The sequence below is a fragment of the Heloderma suspectum genome, chromosome 17, assembly GCF_057233095.1.
Source record: "Heloderma suspectum isolate Gila_16-S chromosome 17, 16-S_ref, whole genome shotgun sequence".
Lineage (NCBI taxonomy): Eukaryota > Metazoa > Chordata > Lepidosauria > Squamata > Helodermatidae > Heloderma > Heloderma suspectum.
In genome coordinates, this window is record NC_139474.1 from 9989306 (window position 1) to 10009128 (window position 19823).

At 48.5% G+C, this 19823-nt stretch overlaps 1 protein-coding gene across 5 annotated transcripts in view; it reads right to left on the minus strand.

Annotated features, from left to right (window-relative positions):
• Positions 1-897: 897 nt before the first annotated feature.
• The window catches only part of GANAB (glucosidase II alpha subunit), a 49767-nt gene continuing 30841 nt past the window's right edge, over positions 898-19823 (minus strand). For all 5 annotated transcript variants that reach the window (XM_084824003.1, XM_084824002.1, XM_084824000.1 and 2 more), the window contains 15 exons: positions 19279-19432; positions 18412-18647; positions 17007-17133; positions 16315-16394; positions 16067-16210; positions 14349-14445; positions 12883-12984; positions 11699-11942; positions 9955-10019; positions 9279-9355; positions 8216-8290; positions 6951-7064; positions 5541-5653; positions 3779-3879; positions 898-2400 (listed from right to left, as the gene is read on the minus strand). In XM_084824003.1, coding sequence (XP_084680129.1) covers positions 2291-2400; positions 3779-3879; positions 5541-5653; positions 6951-7064; positions 8216-8290; positions 9279-9355; positions 9955-10019; positions 11699-11942; positions 12883-12984; positions 14349-14445; positions 16067-16210; positions 16315-16394; positions 17007-17133; positions 18412-18647; positions 19279-19432 — 1839 coding nt within the window. In that variant the 3' untranslated portion in view covers positions 898-2290. The remainder of the gene's footprint in view (positions 2401-3778; positions 3880-5540; positions 5654-6950; positions 7065-8215; positions 8291-9278; positions 9356-9954; positions 10020-11698; positions 11943-12882; positions 12985-14348; positions 14446-16066; positions 16211-16314; positions 16395-17006; positions 17134-18411; positions 18648-19278; positions 19433-19823) is intronic.

Here is a 19823-nt window from a genome sequence, read left to right on the forward strand (position 1 = left end):
AAAATACTGTCAAATATTTGGGTTGTGTTTGAAGCTCTGTCTGGGGATATGTCTGGAAAAAGGTCTTACATCAGCACCACAGCCATGTCAGCCTATATATCCCACACGGTCTAAGTCTAAGACATGGGTGGGCATGTGGATTAGGATCTACTACTAGATCACTGGGTGATTCACAGTAGATCAGCTAGGGTTTTTGACTTCCAATTGTCTAACAATATCAACACCTAAAAAGCATCCCCCACTCCAAATCAGCTTGCTAATAAAATAACAGTTGGGGGAAAAGCATGAGTGGATTTGGAAAAGAATTCTGAGCTTGGTTCTGGTACTGATCACAAATTCCTGGGCTGAGCACCACTCCTTAATTCTTAGTATATGTCTGCCCACCTGAGCCACAATTTTGCACCTGCCTCTGGTTCGTGGACCTCAGGGTTCTACTAAAAAACAAGCCTAAAGTTACTGTTTTTATTTTTCTTAATATTTTGTAGGACCCTTTGAGCAACTCCATTTTCAGAGGGGAGGAGTATAATTTTTTAATATATTTTTAAAAGTATTGATTCAAATGCCCCCACCCCACCCCTCAAAAGAAACTGATTCAAATGCCCCCACCCCACCCCTCAAAAGCAGTACCCAGTACAACTGATACACACACACATTATTGTTCTGAGGCTTGCCTCTTTTTTCTGCTCTCATCATTTCATGGCCCAAACACACTACACATACATGCAGCAAAACAAAACAAAAGAACAATCCAAGCTTCTGGCGTTGTCGCATGTAACCTTTGACATTTGACTACTATCAAGGAAAAGTCAGACAAAAGATTTCAGTTTTTATGGGGGTTTTTTGTTTGTTTTTATTGTTTTATCAAAACACTCAGTCAGTGAAAGCTTTACCTGCAGATGAAACCACAAATCAGGAAGGGGTAGAAAAGTTGTGTGTTAAGAAGGAAATTTGTCTTTTTGGGTTTTTTTTTACTTAAAAGCCTTGCTCTGGGCCTTTTGCCTGTGAACACACAAGGGAGAACCAGCCAGAACCAGGAATGTTAATCCACATACACACAAAAGAGATGGCCAAAGAAAGCCACGTAGCTTAGACAGAGAGCAGGAGGAACACTGATAGCCAGAAGCAGGGAGTGGGACTGGGAGGTGCAGTAGCAAAGAGTAAAAAATTCCATCCGGTTCCACCTGTAGGAAGATGGGCCCCCTCTTCTCTCTTTCCAGCAGCAGAGAGGCCTCTTTCCTTAGCAGCTTGTACACCCCCCACCCCACCCCATGCTTACTTTTTCTCTCTTTTTAGGTCCCCGTGCAGGACAAAAACCATCAGTTTCTACTTGAACCTAACCTGGGATCACTCCGCTTTTCCCTCTTCACATGATCTGTCTTGTTGACTCTCCATCAACCCCCACCAAAAAAAACATAAATAGAAGTGACAGTGATTCACTGACACCGAGACTTTCCTGCTTCCCTCCCAACCCCCCAACCCCCAATATTCCTCTTCATCCAGAGTAGTAAGGATTGGAGGAGGATTGGAGGAGAAGTGGGGAAAAAAACAAGAACCTCTTGGGACTTGCAAGGAGCATGATAAGAGGAGTCATGATCTAGCTGGACCCTTTGCCCCTTGCTTATGGTGGGAGGCTACACGAGGGCATGGGGAAGACAAGGAAAGAGGAATTGTCTATACATTCACCTGTTGACAAGGAAAGGAGGTTAAAAGGCAGTCCCTACCAAGGTAATTTTTAAAATTTTAATTCGTCCACACACTGGCTTGGAACTCGAATCAGAAATAATTGGTGATTGGGAGAGATGAAGAGGAAAGCAGGGATGGGTAGAAAAGTAAAAGGAGAGTGGATTGACTACCCCTGACTATTCTGGAAAGGTCCAGCCCCTCAAAAGGTTGGCCCCAATGTTGCATCTCCAGGACGAGGGGGGAGGGAAGAGAGGGAGGGAGCACCTTTCTTAGCCACCCCGCTGCAGAGGCAGAGGGAAACCAGGTCACAGCCACCTCCAACCTGGAGATTCTTCATTCTACAGCAAATATTGCTAAAAGTTAATCTATGGAACCACCTGAAAAGATCAGAGTCCGAGACAGGGTTGAAAGGGGAAGGGGCTACGGCCACCCGCTCCCCAGACATGCCTGTGTGGTATGGGACCTTGGACCAGAGACACCGTGGGTCAGGGAGCTACCAAGCCTACCCTACCATGCGCCAGTGAAAGGGGGGTGGCCTGAAACTCCCCAACACTGCACAAGCATCTCCCCTATCCTTTACCCCACCCCCTGCCCCCGCCTCGTGGCATTATCGCAGGGAAATGCTCCAGTCTGCCCCAACGTTGACAGCGGGTTTGCGGATGGTTAAGACGGACATTTCGGCCTCGTGCGTGAAATCCAGACGAGTCTCGGCAGCACCTGTGGGGGGGTTCGAGGGCGGTGCATGGAGGGTAATGGAGAGAGAGAGGGAGAGAGAGAGAGAAAGAATGGGCATGGCTGAAAGGAAAGTGCTCAGACTTCCCCAGGAGTCCCAGTCAGAGAATGGTCTCAAGAAAAGCTGAGTGGACCGTTCTTTAAAAATTAGATGACAATTCCATTTATATGACACTTTCCCCAAGCAAACGTGGCCGTGCTGGCTGAGAATGTTGGGAGCTGTAGTCTGACACATTTGGAGGGCTTAGAGAAGGCTGATATACAGAGAGAACCACAATACAATTCAGTGCCTGGAGAATTTTAGAGCTCAATTTTGTAGTCACTGGCAGGGGCAGGAGAGGCAACATTTTTGCAGGAGGAGCAGAAACTTCTCCCAGCCTGTTGCAGAAACTTCTCCCAGCAGCAGCTGGCAGCTGGCCACTTTTTTTCTCTCCCTTAAAAGCCCCCCAGGAGCAATGGTACATGATGGGGTCTTCTGCATGCCAGGAAGGAACGAGGACCCCATCACAGCAATCACATAGCTTTGTTCATGGTATGGGGGTGTGTGTGTGTGTGTGTGTGTGTGTGTGTGTGTGTGTAAGTGACAGCTCCTCCACTGCTCCAGAAAAAAATGTCGGGGCTTCACTTTACACGCGCACACACATGCACACACACAACACAGGAGCCAAACATTCTCTATTCCAGGCCCCAGAACACAGCACTGAGGGCTGAATTCCATTTCAAATGTCAGCATCTTGGCTCAGTATCGTCTACACTGAGTGGCAGCAATGGCTCTCCAGGGCTTCAGACAGGGTCCTTCCCCAGCCCTACCTCGAGATGCCAGAGATTGACTTTGGGACCTTTTGCATGCAAAGCAGAGGCTCTACCACTGAGTTACAGCCCTTCTCCTAAAAGTAAAGGAAGATTCCAGTCCTCATGGATCTGAATAAATGGCTGATTTAAATAGAAAGAGAGGAAGTTGCCTTATATCAAGCCAGATAGTTGCTCTTCCTCATCACAGGCTATTCTTTTTCACCGGAATCGCTAGTGACTGAATTTGGGACCTTCTGCCTGTAAATCAGGGGTGGGGAAACTCAGGCCCAGGGTCCCAATCCGACCCTACTGGAGCCCCAATCCAGCCCTACTGGGTTCCCCAGTTGGCCACACCCCCTTTCCCCCAGGACACCAATTGCTCAGTGGTTCCCTGGCTTTTGTGCAGTTTTTCCTCCGCTTCTAAGAGGTTGAAACGGCTTCGTTGCTGGCAGTAAGAGCTTCAAGCTAAAATATGCTGGTATTGTGCTCTACCACTCAGCTGTGCGGTCTCTCTCCATAAAGCAGAGATGCCAGGGATTGAGTCTGTGACGTACTGCACGCGATCACTCACCATCCTGTTTGAGGAACACTGCTGCTGGTTTCCCAGCTCCCAGGATCACCACCCGTTCAATCCAGGCCGCTGTTTCAAAACTGCCCTTTGAATCCACAGAGCTGGAAGATGGGAAGGAAACAAAGAGGTGGGGAAGGGTTAGAGGACAGGGAAGGGGTAATGTGATCGTGACATCAAGTGGGGAAAGACTGTGCATGCAGGACTGAGTGTCAGGTTGCCAAGTGGAAACAGCCACTCCGCTGATCGCCTGTCATGAGCAGGAATCTCTCTCCAGGCAACCTGGCTGGGAAGGATTGCAAAAATGGGTGGTTTAGGGCCACAAATGACTCACAAAGGTTATTTGTAGGTTGATGGGATAGTAAAACTTTTAATGGGCTTTCACTTGATTAAAAAAAAACCCTTAGGGCGCAATCCTATGTGGATTGCCAGCAGCCTCTGAACTCAGAGGCTGCAGAGTATCCAATGCAGGGCGGGAGCAGAGCGGAAGCCATCTTTGCCTCCATGCTCCAGCCGCCCTGCTTTTCTGCTAGATGGGCAGAAATGGGGCATTTCTGCTAGGGGGCAATAGGACACAATAGGTTTCTCTTTGGTGCATTTCGCTGGTCTAGCGGAGACACCTCAGAGGAAGAGGGGCTGGGGTGGCCACAGGATATGTTGTATCGCAGCTGCCCCAGTCTCCTCCCCTCCCTGCCCCTGGGAATACCCCCTTTTCCTTGGAGTGAGGAAACCAAACTATCCTATGCTTCCCCAGACGTTGTCTGTGGGGTAAGGATCATGCTCTTAGTTGATTAATCCTATCAGCTTAATCAGTGAATCAGTTACTCAAGTAAATCCACACATATTAGCACAAGAACATCACGTAAGTGGGGGCAGCGGGTGGGGGGAAGCACTCTCTCTGTTTTTAGATGATACATGCATATGTGACATAGAAGCCACTGTCTCAGAAGATGCTTTCCTACGTGCCAGAGGAATACATTTTCTAAGGCTCCTGTCACCCCTGGATTTGTACTTATATGAAAAGAAGTTTTTTTAAAAAAATCTGGTCAATTAAGCGGAGGTACTGTTTTAATCAACAAAAAGATCTCTGATAGATTAATCTACCTTGAGTCATTGCTGCAGCCCTACTATGCAACCTCTCAGTTTGCTGATGATGTTAATTAAATCTATCCATTACTGATTAGGAAGCGCAGCTAGACACCTGCAAGTTCTTTTTCTAGTTAAAAGCCTGGCTGAGTATGCAGGTGCCCAGGATGTGAGGGCAAGGGGTAGGGAGTGGAAAGTTTCTTCCAATGTGAGGGGTCTTGCCAGGAACTAGCAGCACCAAACAATTGTTTTGGCATGTGAAAAGTGGGGCTGGAGTGTCAAGCTTTGCTTGGGGTGCGGGGGGGAGGTGTCATCTCTGCCTTTCAAGCCACAGGCACAGACCACTGTCGAGTGACCACAGCCTTGTTCTTAATGAGGTCGCCAACCCTGTGTATGGGCTGCACTGCTTCAGACAGGGGTTCGCATGTCTGAATGCTCATCAGGGCAGACACCTTCCCTGCACGTAGAAACCTGGCTTGTCAGGGCTAGGCAAGAGGATCTCTCTCCGACATGGTAGTTTTGTGTGTGCAGGAATATATAATTGATACGGAGGGGCATTTAATCCTACAAATGCCCCACCTGCAATCAGAAGTGGTGCAGCTCTGTCACAAGGTTGCTACCTCACTGAGAACTAGTGAATGCCAGACAGGATGGGGCGGGGGGGACGAAGGCCAAGTACCTGGCTGTCAACATGTTGCCGGAGAAACTGAAGCGACGATGCAGGTACTGTCCCTTTGTCTCAAAGTTATACGTGTGCCCATCGTCGACGAAGAGATCTCCTTGTGCTGTGCCCTGTGTGCGAGGGAAGCAGGGAGCCCCTGTCAGGACTGAACTTAGAGCAGGGATGGGGAACCTTCAGCACACAGGCCAGATAGGGCCTGTGGGAAGTCCCCATCCAACCCCTGCCCTAATAAGGGGTTTCCCCTCCTCCCTCCCACACAGGAAGAGAAGCTTTTAAAAAGCCTTAAGTAGAGTATTGGGGGGGAACATTTGGGGGGTAATGCTGCTGGGGGAAGGAAAGTCTAACTGTCCCCTCCCCATCCCTGCACCCTCTGCCCTGCCCCACCCCTGCTACATTTAGTCTTTAAATTTATTTAGCCTTTTAAAAGGCATAATTACAGTGGGGAGTGGTGTCTGAGGGGGGGGTTGCTAGGGAGTGAAGGGCTAACCCTCCCCTCTCCAACACCGTGACACTGCCTGCACCCGAAAAGCCACCTCTCCACCACAATGGAGGGTTTTTAAAAAGGCCAACTGGAGCGTGCGAGGGGTGATATGTGAGGATGTGTGTGACTGAGTGAGTGAGGAATTGTGTGAGTGTATGACTGTGAGTGCGTCGTTGTGTATGTGTGATTGTGTATTGACTGTGTATGTGATTGTGTCATGTGACTGTGTGAGTGTGAGTGTGTAATTGTGTCACCGTGTGTAATTGTGTGTGATCATGAGTGCGTTGTGTGAATGTGTGAACTTGAGTAACTGTCAGTGTGTGTGCATATGTATGTGTGTGATTGTGTGTGTGAGCATGTAACTGTCACTGCGTTTGCGTGTGTAATTGTGCGTGCTGTGTGAGTGTGTGATCGTGCAATTGCATGTGATCATGAGTGTGTAGTTGTGTCACTGTGTGTGTGATCACAAGTGTGGCATCTGATTTTATGTGTGAGTGTGTTTCTGTGTGCGAGGGAATGCGGTCTGGGCCATCATGTTGGGACCACATGCCAACACTGGGGTGGCCCCATCCAGTTTGGGTTGCGGGCCCTGATATGCTTGCCCAAAACCAATTTGGCCCTCTGCTAAAAAAGGTTCCCCACCCCTGACTTAGAGAGAGAAGGGGTGATAAACAGGAGTTGCCTCTCTCCCAGGCTGGGCTCCTGCTCCAGTCAACACTCGCTTGCTTACTGGAGAGGGTGGGCAGCCACCCAGTAAAGTGCAGGAACAGGAGAAGTAGGAGGGGGCTACTGGGGGCCAAGGCTGGGTCCCTGCTACACCATGGGCCTTGGCAAGTGCCTGAGGATGCCGACCCCTACACTGGCCCCAATCAAACTATGTGGAGCAGGTTCCCTGACCCCACCAACACAGCCACTTCGCCACTCACCTGGGGCCCCAGGGCCACAAAGAGGGTGTAAGGGTCATTGTGCATGCAGTCGGACGAGCGCCGCACCCGCTCCTTCCGTGCCACGATGCTGCCGCCACGCTGATACACAGGAATCTGCGGAGAAGCATTAAGGGCAGTGCTCAACGTGCGCAGTCACACAGGGCTGGGCAGAAATTAAGGTTGGCATCTACCGGGAGAATTCTAGATGATCGGAAGTTGATCGGCAAGGATTCTAACTCCCAATTCTTTACCATTCTTCTTTATTATTGTTGTTTATTCGGTCAGTCGCTTCCGACTCTTCGTGACTTCATGGACCAGCCCACACCAGAGTTTCCTGTCGGCCATCGCCACCCCCAGCTCCCCCAAGGTCGAGTCCGTCACCTCCAGCATATCATCCATCCACCTTGCCCTTGGTCGGCCCCGCTTCCTTTTGCCTTCCACTTTCCCTAGCATCAGCATCTTCTCCTGGGTATCCTGTCTTCTCATTATGTGGCCAAAGTACTTCAGTTTTGCCTTTAATATTATTTTTATTTTATTATTTTGTTTTAATTCTATACTACCCAACTGGCAACTGCCCTTGAAGTGGCTTGCAACCATAACCACCACCACCCCAACAATAAAATATCAAAACCATAAACAAAACAATGAAAATATCGAAATATTAAAACATTAAAAATATTTAAAAGCCAGTAGTAAAGTTAATAATCGGAGCAACAGATTAAAGATGAACTGCCTGCCAGAAGAGGAAGGCATCTTGACCTGGCATCTAAATGTATACAGTGAAGATGTCAGGCACAGGCGATGGGGCCACTGCAGAGAAGGCTCTTTCCCTGATAGCCATGCATCACACCACTGTGGGCAGCGGCACCCAGAAAAGAGCCTCTGAAGAGGATCTTAGCAGTTGGGCAGGAACCTAGGGAAGAAGGCGCTCCTTTAGGTAGCAGCAACGAAAGCCTGGGGTAGCCAGGAGAGATTGTTTCTGTTAGCTCTGTTCAGGTCTGAGACTCAAAACAAATTCCTGGGCTCAGTGTTCTTTAATTCTAGGACTTTTGAACCAGGATCTGGTTAGTAGATCTCAGGGTCCTAGCCAAGAACAGAGTAGGATTCTGCAAGCCTAAAATCTGCCCAGCCTTGTGTGTTATTTACATCCTGGGGCTTATGGTTCTGAGAAAAATCTCCAGTTGTCAGCTAGCTGGGCTTCCATGCCCTACCTAGCCTCTTTTCCTGACCCCAGGGAACTTCCCTCTGCTCTGCAACACACTTACGCTGCTCATGGTGACGGCTAAATAAAGGGTTTGAGGTGCGTGAAGCTTCTGGTGGGTGCGGGCATCATACCAAACCTGCATGGAAAAAAAGGGAAGTTAAGAGAGGACGTTGGGCAGCAAGATGGAGTGCCATCCAGGGCTCCACACAGAATCTTGGGAGTGCTGGGGAACCTCAGATTTCATTTAAGACAGGGGCTGGGCAACCCAGTGTCAGGGTTAGATCAGAGCCCAGAGAGCCCCAAAGCAGTTCTGATTCTGAGGAAGAGATAGAAACTGCAGGAGAGGAACCTGTGCGCTGTTCAGAGGAGCAGCCAGGGGGAGAGCCCCTCCTGGGACACATTCCTGAGAGTAAGAGTGACCCTGGCAGGGAGAGGGAGGTGCAACAGCAGTTTCTGGACGCTCGGCGCCGGCGCAGCGTCAAGCGGGAGATGGCGGGCGCTGAGAGGAGGTGCTCAGCCCACTTGGTGCGATGGCAACAGTGGCGCCCTGATGCGCCACGGGAAAAGGGTGGACTCTCTCCTCCTAGCCCATAGGTACAGAGGTTTCCCGCCTTCCCCTCCAAACAGAGATCAACTGATTCCTAAGGTTAGAACCCCCGAGTAGGCAGCTCTCTTAAGTCTCACTCGTAGGATCAAGCAATTCGCATCTGTAAGCGTCATTAGGTTGAATGGGAATAAAGCCTTGGGAAAGAGCCTATTGTCTGCTTGTTGATTCTGGCTACCTGAGGATTTCAGAAGGCGGCAGGGGCGACCTCCGGACACCCGGGGCCTAATTTCAAAAGCCCCGTTCAAGCAACCAGTCCAGACCCCTGGCAAGAACTATCTTGCTTCCTCTGGCACCCTGCTGAACAGGGAGAGAGAAAATGGATGGCTGAAAGAGGGGAATGAAGAGAGAAACGGCTGAAAAAGACAGAGAGAGAGAGAGAAGGGGGTGGGAGGAAGAGAGAGAGAAAAGAAGGAGGCAGGAAAAGATTGAGGAGTGGCAGGAAGAGAGACAAACTGTGGAGGCAGAAAGAGAGAGACTCCACCCTACTCCTCATTCTGACTCTGCCAGTCCCACTTACCTCTCCTTTGCCAGGTAAGTAGACCTGCACGCCTCGGGCCCCTTGGGCTGTTACTGGGTGGACTAACAATGCATCACCTACAAAGAAAACAGTATAGGAGCATGAGATCTAGAAACTTGTGTTATCTGCTCATTTCAAAATTTGGTTCTGAATGCCAATAGGATCACCAGTATTGCAGAAACTCTCTTTAAAGAAAAAAAGTGTTGTTTACTGTAGTTATTGTGAAATGTCTGAAGGGTTAACATGAGCTAATGTAATATAGTAGGGAAGAAACTGAGCTATGGATCAGGAAGTCTATGGTTCGAATCTCGGCTCTGCCATACACTAGAATCCCCAAACTGAGCCTCTCTCTCAATTCCCCACTCTCTCATCTTCAGCCACCTCATCTCCAAAATGGAGATAACACTGATCTATCTTGATGGATAGATCACCAATAAAGGCTACCATTCAGTGTTAGAAAGAATAGCCTTTTTGCTGTTTCATTCCCTTATTACAGTAACACACCAGAAACAAAGTAGCCTCAACAAATTAAAGTGTGCCTCTAAATCCTCAGCTAAAAGGGCCAGGAATCAAAACAGGTCTTGGATTTTAAAATGTAAAAGGTTCATGCCAGAAGACAGACAGGGAAGCGACAGAGCCTTGGGCTCCTCTAACCCCGAGATTCCAGGGAACTCACCAAGCAGATACTGGTCATCAATGGCGTAAGTTGTAACGTCCTGAGGATATTCCACCCAGAGAGGTCTAAGATGGGGAAAAAAATGTAACAGTGATGGAGAGACAGAAAGGGGGAAACTATGACACAGTTGCTGAATTCAGACAGCACACCAAACCAGGGTTAAGGAAATGTGATGATGGTCTAGATGATGTCTCAACTGATAAACTGTGGCTTGCCATTAGCCAGACAATCAGAATCAGAAATCTGGGCTTGAGTGATAGTTCAACTGAGACATCTCACCAAATCATGGTTTAGAGTTGCTTGTCTGCTTTCAGTTTGCCTCTGCTTAACGCTCTTGTTTCTATGGTACAGAGGCATCTGGAGATAGAGCAGCTGTACCATAACCATGATTTGTCAATTCAGATGTTGTGCCAAACCAGAGTTAGCACAAACCATGGTTTACACCCCACAACAAACAACAGATTCTGATTTTGTTGGCTGGTCACAAAAAATATTTTTTTATTTACACAGGACACCAAAGCAAACCAGTTATGCTTCCTTAACCACGTTTTGGTGTGATGTCTGCATTGGCAATGAAAATGAAAGCAGAGGCACAGCTCCAAAAACTAGGGTTTGAAGCAGCCTTCCCCAGACTGATGCCCTCCAGGTGTTGTGGACTCCAACTCCCATCAGCCCCATCCACCATGGCCAATGCCAGGATGATTGGGATCAGAGTCCAAAAACATATGGAGGGCACCAGTTTAGGAAGACTAATTTAAAACCATGTTCTTTGAACCAGGGTTGGGCAACCCAGATGTTGGGCCCACAACTCCTATAATCCTTCATCAATGACTAGGCAGGCTCAGGCTGATGAGAGCGGTAGGCCAAAACATATGAAAGGCCACAAGTTGCTCACTCCTGCTCTAAACTATGGTTATGGCAAACCATGGTGTGGCGCACCCTTCTCCAACCTGGAGCCCTCCAGATGTGTTGGGCCATAACTCCCAGCAATGGGGATTCTGGGAGTTGTAGTCAAGCACATCTGGAGGGCACCAGGTTGGGGAAGGCTGGTTTGGGGCCATGTCTTGAGATGTGCAAGTGCAGAATTTATCCATCAGTCCCCTCCCCAGACAGTGTTAGACAAAAGAAGTGTCTTGTGCAGGTGAAACAGAACTTCCGTTGGCACAAGGCAGCCTCACCAGTTTCTCTGCCCTGCTGCAGCTCCGTGTGCCTCAGGGCCGGCCCTATCATGAGGCAGGCAGCATATTTAAAAGGGCAGGAAATTGTTAGCTATTCAGTTTGTTAATATTGTATTTTTACCGCTAGAAATTAGGAAAGGCGCTTGTGGGATTTTTTGCCTCATGTCCCCAAATAATGTGCCTGGCTTTGCATACTGCATACCTCAACTTCAGTGGGTTCAGGGTGCCATTTGCTGATCCGCCTCAGGCAGAAAAATGTCTTGGGCCAGACCTGGTGTGCCTTGCCCAACACATGCCATTCCAGAGACTTAGGAGCAGGTCTGGGGGCGGGCGGGGGGGGGGCGCATGCGCTGTTTCGGAGGTGAGGAGCTGGGAAAACCCCATTTGCATGAGCAGAGTTCCGCCCACTGATCTCTTGATCCAGCCCAATGTTATCTCTGTGAAGAAATGCTTCCTGCCTGAGGCCTAAACCTCCTGCCAGTCAGTTTCATCACATGACCCTCGGGGTTCTAGCATTTGGGCGCATGAGCTTCTCTCCCCATTTGCAGAGACTCCCCTTGTCTCACCTCATGACCGGCTGGCCAGTCTGGTAACTGTTGTAGAAGAGGGTGTACCAAAAGGGCAGCAGGGCGTAGCGCTCACGGATGGCATCCCGGATCAGTGCTTTGTTCTCCTCACCGAAGAGCCAAGGTTCGCGGCGGGTAGTGTCCACATGGGCATGCGCCCGGAAGAAGGGCTGGTAAGCCCCCGCTTGGTACCATCGCACCAGCAGCTCTGGCTCTGGGTTTTTGAAGAAGCCGCCCACATCAGCTGAAGACGGGTAGGGTGAGAAAGAGGGAAAGATGCTCCTTTTAAGATCCTTGAAGGACAAAAGAGCAGGCCTGGTTTTTTTGTTTGTTTTTTATTTATTAGATTTACGGCCACTCTGATCAGGCCAAGGATGGATATCGTCCAGCCCTCTGTTTCCAACAGTGGCCAGCCAGAGCCAGTGTGGTGTAGCGGTTTGTGTGTCAGACTGTCACTGACCAGGAATCCGAACCCTTGTCCTTAGAGGATCCTGACCCTTTATCCTCAGAAGAGGCTCCACAGTTAATGGTGCTGGGAGAGGACTTGGTCACAGAAAAGTATCACAAGGCTTCCACCTCCCCAGAACACAGTTCTCCCGAAAGATCACGGGGGTCAGCTTCCCTGCATCCTGAGGAGGCTGCCTCAGGCACTGCCATCCTTAGACTCTGAGGACTCTGGTCATGAGGTCACTAGCACGCCACAGCCACATCGCAGCTTGAGGCTGCTAAAACAGGCCAGGCCTCTTTAAGAGAGAAAGCCTCAGTCAGTGTGGAGGCAGGACTAACTAGCCAGAGAGGAAGCCAAACTCCAAACTCAGTCTTGATCTGCTCCTTTGTAGTAACATACAGGCAACCCTGTCCGGCTTCCAGTCCCACTTGGGTAGTTTCCAGTGTGCTGATCTCTTCCCACCTTGACTGGCAGTGAAGGCTGAGCGACACACACCCCTGCTAAAGATCTGACCGACAGTAGTACCTTGCCAAGCTACAGCAACATGAAGCCCTTGCCACAACTGAGGCAGCACAGGGCATCGACAGGACCCATAGCCTGAAATGGTACACAGACTAGGACTGGGGAGAACCAAGTTCAAATCCCCACTCTGCCATGAAGCTTATTGGGTGACCTTCAGGAGCTAGTCAGTTTTTCTCAGTCCAGCCTATTTCACCAGGAATCCCACATTACTTACCTCCACAGAAAGAGATGCCCACAAGTCCCAGACTCAGACACATGGGGATAGAGATCTTTAAATGGTCCCACTCTGCTGCGTTGTCCCCTGTCCACACAGCCCCTGCAGAGGAGGATGACGACGACACGATGCAGTAGTGAGCAAACTGCAGTTAGGTCATCACTTAACCCGTTACTTTCCTGGGACCGCCTGTAGGCTCTGGAGTGCCTTGCCTCACCCACTCTTTGACACTCTTCCACCACAGTGTTAAGACTTTCCCTTTTAGGAAGGCCTTTAGAGGCTCAGTTGGATCCTACCTGTTTTTTTCCCTCATTTGGATCTCTAGGGTGCTTTTAGCTAAATGGGGCTTCAATGTATCAGTAGGATCTCTCTTGGCAGAACATTCGTTTATTCATTTAATCCTGGAGTGGGCAACTTGTAGTCCTCCAGATGTTTTGACCTACAACTCCCATCTTCTCTCACCATTGGCTATGCTGGCTGAGGTTGCTGGGAGTTGTAGGCCAAAACCTCTGGAGGGTCACAAGTTGCTGCCCCTCCAATTCATTCTATTTCTCAGTTGCCTTTCAAGACTATAGTCTTGCACAGACATGCATACATGCTACGACTGGCCACTAGCGCAAAGGTTTTGGGTCCAAGTCTTTGCCTTTGCCAGTGAGGGACACAAGCAGATGTAACACGATCTGCAAAACTGCGTTTACTCTCTCCTTATATGGACTTTAATTCACAAATAAGACATAAAGAGTTCCTGACTTTTTTATGGACAGCAGCCAGGTTGGTCATAGTTGCTAACTGGAAATCAGCAAATGAACTTTCTCTTATTGTATGGAAACAGAAAACTGGGGACCTTGTACTAATGGAGAAACTCACTAAATGTCTTCAGGTACAAAGAGGCCAAGTAGAAATTGAGACTTCTTATAGAATATGATATCCATTTATTGAATTTGTGAATGCTGAGAAGAATACACGACAATCTCCTAAGACACATGGAACTCTATAGCGTGATCTATGGTGAGTGATAACTTTATCAGATAATCTTGCTTGTACCAAATACAGAACCTGAGTGATCAGAAAGACTGTAAAGAAATTGACTCACATGGGTGGTGTATCTGAATTTGTTACTGTTCATTGTTAGTGTGAAAAATTCAGTTAAAAAAAAAAAAGACCAGTCTTCCCAAGGCAGCTTACGGCATATTTTGTCTGAGTTTTTCAACAGGAATGTTGTGCTGCTTGTTTTTAAAGTGTTCCAACTACTCCCCTGCTGGCTCTTTTGGGAACTGAATCCAGGACTTTATGAATGTGTTCCCTGCACTTTCTCCAAATAGAGTTTCAGACAAGGGATGTTTCCCAGCCCTACCTGGAGATGTTGGGGATCGAACCTGGCACCATCTGCATGCAAAGCGGGATCTTGACACAGAGCGAAAGCCCCTCTCCTTTCACACACATCCATGCACACATGCACTACTAACCATAACGCTGCGAGCCTGCAAAGAAGCCTCGGGTCAACACGAATGGACGCTCCACACCCCCTGACCGTTGCACCTGCCCCAGCGCTGTTGCCATTTGCTGCCAGAATGGGAAGGCAGGGAAGAAAATAAGTATTTGTTACAGGGACAGTTCAAACCGTTATCAGGATTAAATCCAATTGTCTCAGAGATAACCCAAAAGAAACCTTGCAGCCCAAACCCTGTGCCTCCCCCCTCTCTCTCCCTCCCTGAAGCTGGCACATATAGATACAGCATGATGCTGAAGGAATGAAGAAGTGGAGAAGGTGGTATTGGGTGCAAAATGCAGCTTCCTGGATTTTCAATTTTTTTAAAAACAAGTTTCTGGTCCTTATGGCAACAAATATATGCATGCGAGCAAGGCTTGCTGAAACCTGCAAAGCCGGCATACCCTCATGCTATTAGCAAATTAGCAAAATATAAAAAATAAACAATGCAGAATTATGCAGAAGCGATATTACAACAATCTGCTAAATGTGCATATTATATGAAAACCAAGGAATTATAGTTTATCGACTCTTCAGTGGGTTCCAGTGTTTTCCCAGCCAGAGTACTGATCAGGTTTCAAACTTGCTTATCTTCCCCAATGCTGCAGTGTGTGATGTAGCAGTTAGTGTTAGACTAAAACCTGAACAGGAGCATTTCACACAGCAACATTTGCTTGCAGCTCCCACTTGTGAAAGCACCAGTATACATTTGGATGACTATGGATCAGAGATTCCAACAGACTAATTTAGTGGCGGCAAGAGCCTTTTTATGGTTTCAGTTTTAAAAACAACAACTGGGAGCAAAAAAGCCTTGCTGTTCTGCTGTGAATATCTAGCAATTGAGCAGCTGGTCCCAATCTACCTACCTGTCCACCCTCGGCTGGTGTACACCACCTGAGCAAATAGAAGCAAAAGATCAGGACACGGTGCAAAATTTACACAAAAATAGCAATAATGAAACAGCAAGGTATATCAATTATTATAAAATTTATAAAACATAGCTTAAAATTGTACTCCAAGGGGTGCAGATAAAAAGGAGCACTACACAGTAAAAACACTATAAAACGACACCAAAAGGTAGTGCTATACACTTAAAACACTGCAAATAGAAATGCATTTGGCAAACAAGAATGTCAAAAATTTACAGATTACCTTTGTAATCTAATTCTTCAACAGGATAGAGACATGATCCACCTGCCTGTATAATCCTTTGTATATTCTGAAGTAGTGGACATACAAACTGAATTCACTCATATCTATTAGTTTACAATTTTAGCCTTGGTTTTAAAAAAAATTATGTTTTGCAGTGTTTTTAGTGTATAGCACTACCTTTTACTTGCACCTTTGGGTGTCCAATTTGATAGCATGTAGTGTGTAGTTCTCCCTTATATCTGCACCCTTTGGAGTACAATTTTAAGCTATGTTTTATAAATTTGTATAATAATTGATGAAACTTGTTGATTAATTATTGCTATTTTTGTGTAAAATTTGCACCTTGTCCTGATCTTTTGCTTCTATCCATTTGTTACTGGTCAGGACATTATCCTCTTTGTTCAATCTCAGGTATAGCACCTGAGCTCCTTGGTCAGACAGACAGACAGACCGGTGTTTCAGAGTACTTGCTGGTGGCCTCGAACACATTCAGTTGGCTCCTACAAGTCAGCTTCCTCGGCGCACAAGGGCAGTGGCACTCACCACATAGAAGGCGTAGAGGTTGTGGACGTCGCGGTGCTCCCAACCCCCTTGGTGCACAGCGTCCTTGTGCATTGTCACCTCGGGCCCATTGAAGACGGAGGGCTCATTCATGTCGTTCCAGGTGTAGAGGTTCCCCATGGACCCCTGGCGCCAAGGGAGAGGAAAAGCAGGTTACCAGGGGTGGGGGTGGTGTCTATGGTCTGCGTCCCAGCCGGAGGATGGTCTGCAGCAACCAGCGACCTCCCTACCTCATACTGGTCATAGCTGAACATGCTGGACCACCAGGCACGCATCTCTGGGTTGGTGAAATCTGGATAGCCTGCTGAGCCTGGGTAGGAGGAGGCAAAGAAAAGGCTTTCTTTCTTTCTTTCTTTCTTTCTTTCTTTTATTTAGTACATTTCCAATCCACCCAATAACTAATGTTCTCTTGGAGGATTACAGTTAAAAACTGAATATGCCGTATAACAGTTATGCAAAACAATAAATAGCATAGGAGTTGATAAAACAGCCATAATAACCTAGAACTAGCAAAAATGCCTGGGAGAAAAGAAAGGTCTTTGCCTGGCGCTGAAAAAATAACCATGCAAGTGCCAGGCGAACCTCTTTGGGGAGTTTATTCCAGAAGTGGGGTGCCACCACTGAGAAGGCCCTGTCTCTTGTAGCCACCCGCCTTGCTTCCTTTGGCAGAGGCACCCGGAGTACGGCCTCTGAAGATGACTTAAGGGTCTGAGCAGATACATGCGGGAGGAGACGTGCCTTTAGATACTCCAGTTGGGATCCACCCTGCCTCTTCCACTTCACTTCATTAAATAATCGGGCCCACATTCTGATGCTGGAGAGGGCCGCCCCACTTTACCACTTATCGAGGCCGGCCCGATTGCCAGAAACAGGAGGAGCACCCCCAATCTCTCTCCTCCCCACCAAAACTGTCTTTCCTCACCTGGCCAGCACCACCCCTCGTAGTCCCCACCATCCTTGGTCTTGACGTAGAAGTCCCGGGAGCGAATTTCGTTGTGCACCCGGTAGCCACTGTCCACTTTGATGTGTGGATCCACAATGCTCACCATCTGGGTTGGGGAAGGACAGGGAAGACGGAGAGGGGTCAGGGAAGAAACAGGCAGCACTCAGCCATGTCACTCCACCTCGAGGAAGACCAACTGTGCCTGAGTTCTCTTACTTTGCATTATGTGTTCCAGTTTCGACAGTCAAGGGGGAGAAGCAATTTCCTAGGACAGGAAATGAGGAAGCTGCACCTGCAGCCACGAGACATCTTATTCAGCCCCTCCACTTTGGCATCTGAGATTCCCACAAGAATGGCTCGCAGGCTTTCGCAGCCACCAGGGGCTAGAAACTTGTTCTAGTTCTCATTCAAGCAGCACTGTCCTAACTGAATAAACTCAGGAAATGGAGGTTGGGGGCTCAGCAACTGAATGCTGCTCCTCCACAAAATGATTAAAAGAAGGGTTCTAGCAAGCAAAGCTTTCTCCCTCACAAGACAGTGTTCTGTGTGCAAGGACTTGGGGGGGGAGGGGGAGGCTGGGTAAGGAGGACCACTCAGTCATGTGCACCCCCACTTGCAGTCTGAAGTGGTACACTTCAGACCCAGGTTGACCAATTCAGCGAGGAGTGGAGCTTCACTTTTCCTCTAGAATTGCAATACACACACAGATACATAGGAGCATAGAAAGCTGCCTCTGCTCATCTAGCCTGAAATTGTCTCCTTTAACAGGGCCTTGGGCCAAGACAGGCTTTCTCCATCATCTGCAAGCAGAGATCCTTTTAACTGAAGATGGCAGGGACTGTGCCTGGGATCTTAACATAAAACATAACAAGAGCCATGCTGGCTCAGACCAAGGGTCCATCTAGTTCAGCATTCTGTTCTCACAGTGGCCAACCACCTGCCCACAGGAAACCCACAAGAAGGACATGAGTGCAACAGCACCCTCCTGCCCATGTTCCCCAGCAACTGCCACTTTTTGGTCCACTTTGGTTGCAGCCCATGTATAATTGCTAGAAAGTTGTATGTGTTTCATACAAATCCATGTAAGTACATTAGAAATGTGGAAAAAATAATAATTTTTTAAAAATCGGGGTGTCAACTGGAACCATGCTGGGGAGTCATTTGAGGGTGCCACTGGAGATGCCTGCAGGCACTGTGTTGGGAACTCCTGGTGTAAACCTTCAAAATACATTAAATGATTTGGAACCATGGCTGGGGTTCTACACCACGGTTAGGTTGTAATGTCAGAATTGTGTGTCATATAATGAGGGGACGTAAAGAAGTTCCAAGAATCCCCAAGCAGACACAAGGTTGGGGCTATGTTCCCGAACCTATCCCATCTTACCTTACGCCTCTTGTCCGCCAACCGCTGAAGCATTTCCCGGGGGCGAGGGAACTTATTGGGGTCCCAGGTAAAGTAGCGCTTGCCGTCAGCATGCTCGATGTCCAGCCAGATGACGTCATACGGGATGTCATGCTCATCAAAGCCGTTGTCCACGGTGCTTACATCCTCCTCGTCATTATAGTTCCAGCGACTCTGGTGATAGGCCAGGGCAAAGAGCGGAGGTAGGGCCTGGGTGCCTGAGAGAAAGAACAGGGCAGCTGGGACGCTTGCCAAGGTCCCCGTCCCCACACATAAATTGAACAAAGAAAGCTGCTTTAAACCGCTGACCCACTTCTACCTATTCCAGGGGTGTTGAACATTCAAGCAAACCATGGTTTAGAGTGGCTTTGGCATGCTTTCATTTCCCATCTGCTCAGGACCCCGGTTGCTATGGCACAGGGAGTTCCAGAGGCAGAGCTTAACTCCGCTTTATCAATTCAGACATCCTGCTGAACCATTCATTATCCAAACCACGGCTGGCAAACCTGCTTCAAGCCATTGTTTCAATTTCTCCTTTGTCACCAGTCATAACTCATGGTTTGACAATTCAGACAGCCATCACACCAACCCGGAGTCAAGCTTCCTGAATTATGGTTTGGCGCAAGGTCTGAACCACAGCCTCAGGGGTAGAATGTGGTTTTTGTTTTGAAATTAAAGCTGAGAATCTCAGGAGGCTGAATTCTGGGCCCAATGCTGTGCTTGCGTGGGCTGACGGCAGAATGTTCGCACAAGGCACAGTACAGCACAATTGATAAAATATGGTTTCTCTTCTTCCTGCCATGGTTCAGAAACTGTCTTCAATTTCACAAGCCCTCCTGCCCCACTCACCTGTCAGGGAGGCATACTGCCTGAAGATATCATTGGGCGTTGGCCCCAGCAAGAGGAAGGCATCAATGATCCCACTCTCTGACATCCAGCGAACATCTGTCTGCGGAGTCTCACCTCCACCTTGCATATAATCCAGCATCTTTCCAAACAGGGTCTGCAAGAGAGTTTGGGAGCGATGTGGGACTCATTTGGTTTGGACAGAACACCAAACCATGCATTGGTATTACAGGAGCGACCGCCCCACTCCCTTCAGCCCTCGTGCCTTCCCACACTTCCTCATTCACAGCAAACCCCTTTGCCGTTCCACCCAATCTGAGCCCTGGGTCAGCCCCCAGGCATCCTCATGCAGCTACCAGCTCAGGGTCGTGGGCCAAATCTCACCTGCCCAGAGACCAAATCCAGCCCACCTGGTTTCCTCAGATGGTCCTGCCCCTCTTTTCCCTAAGTGCCAATCATTCGGCGGTTTTCCAACTTGTGTGCAGCTTTCTCCAGTTCTAAAAGGCTGAAATGCCTCTTCCTGAAGCTTAGTTACTGGCAGCGAGAGT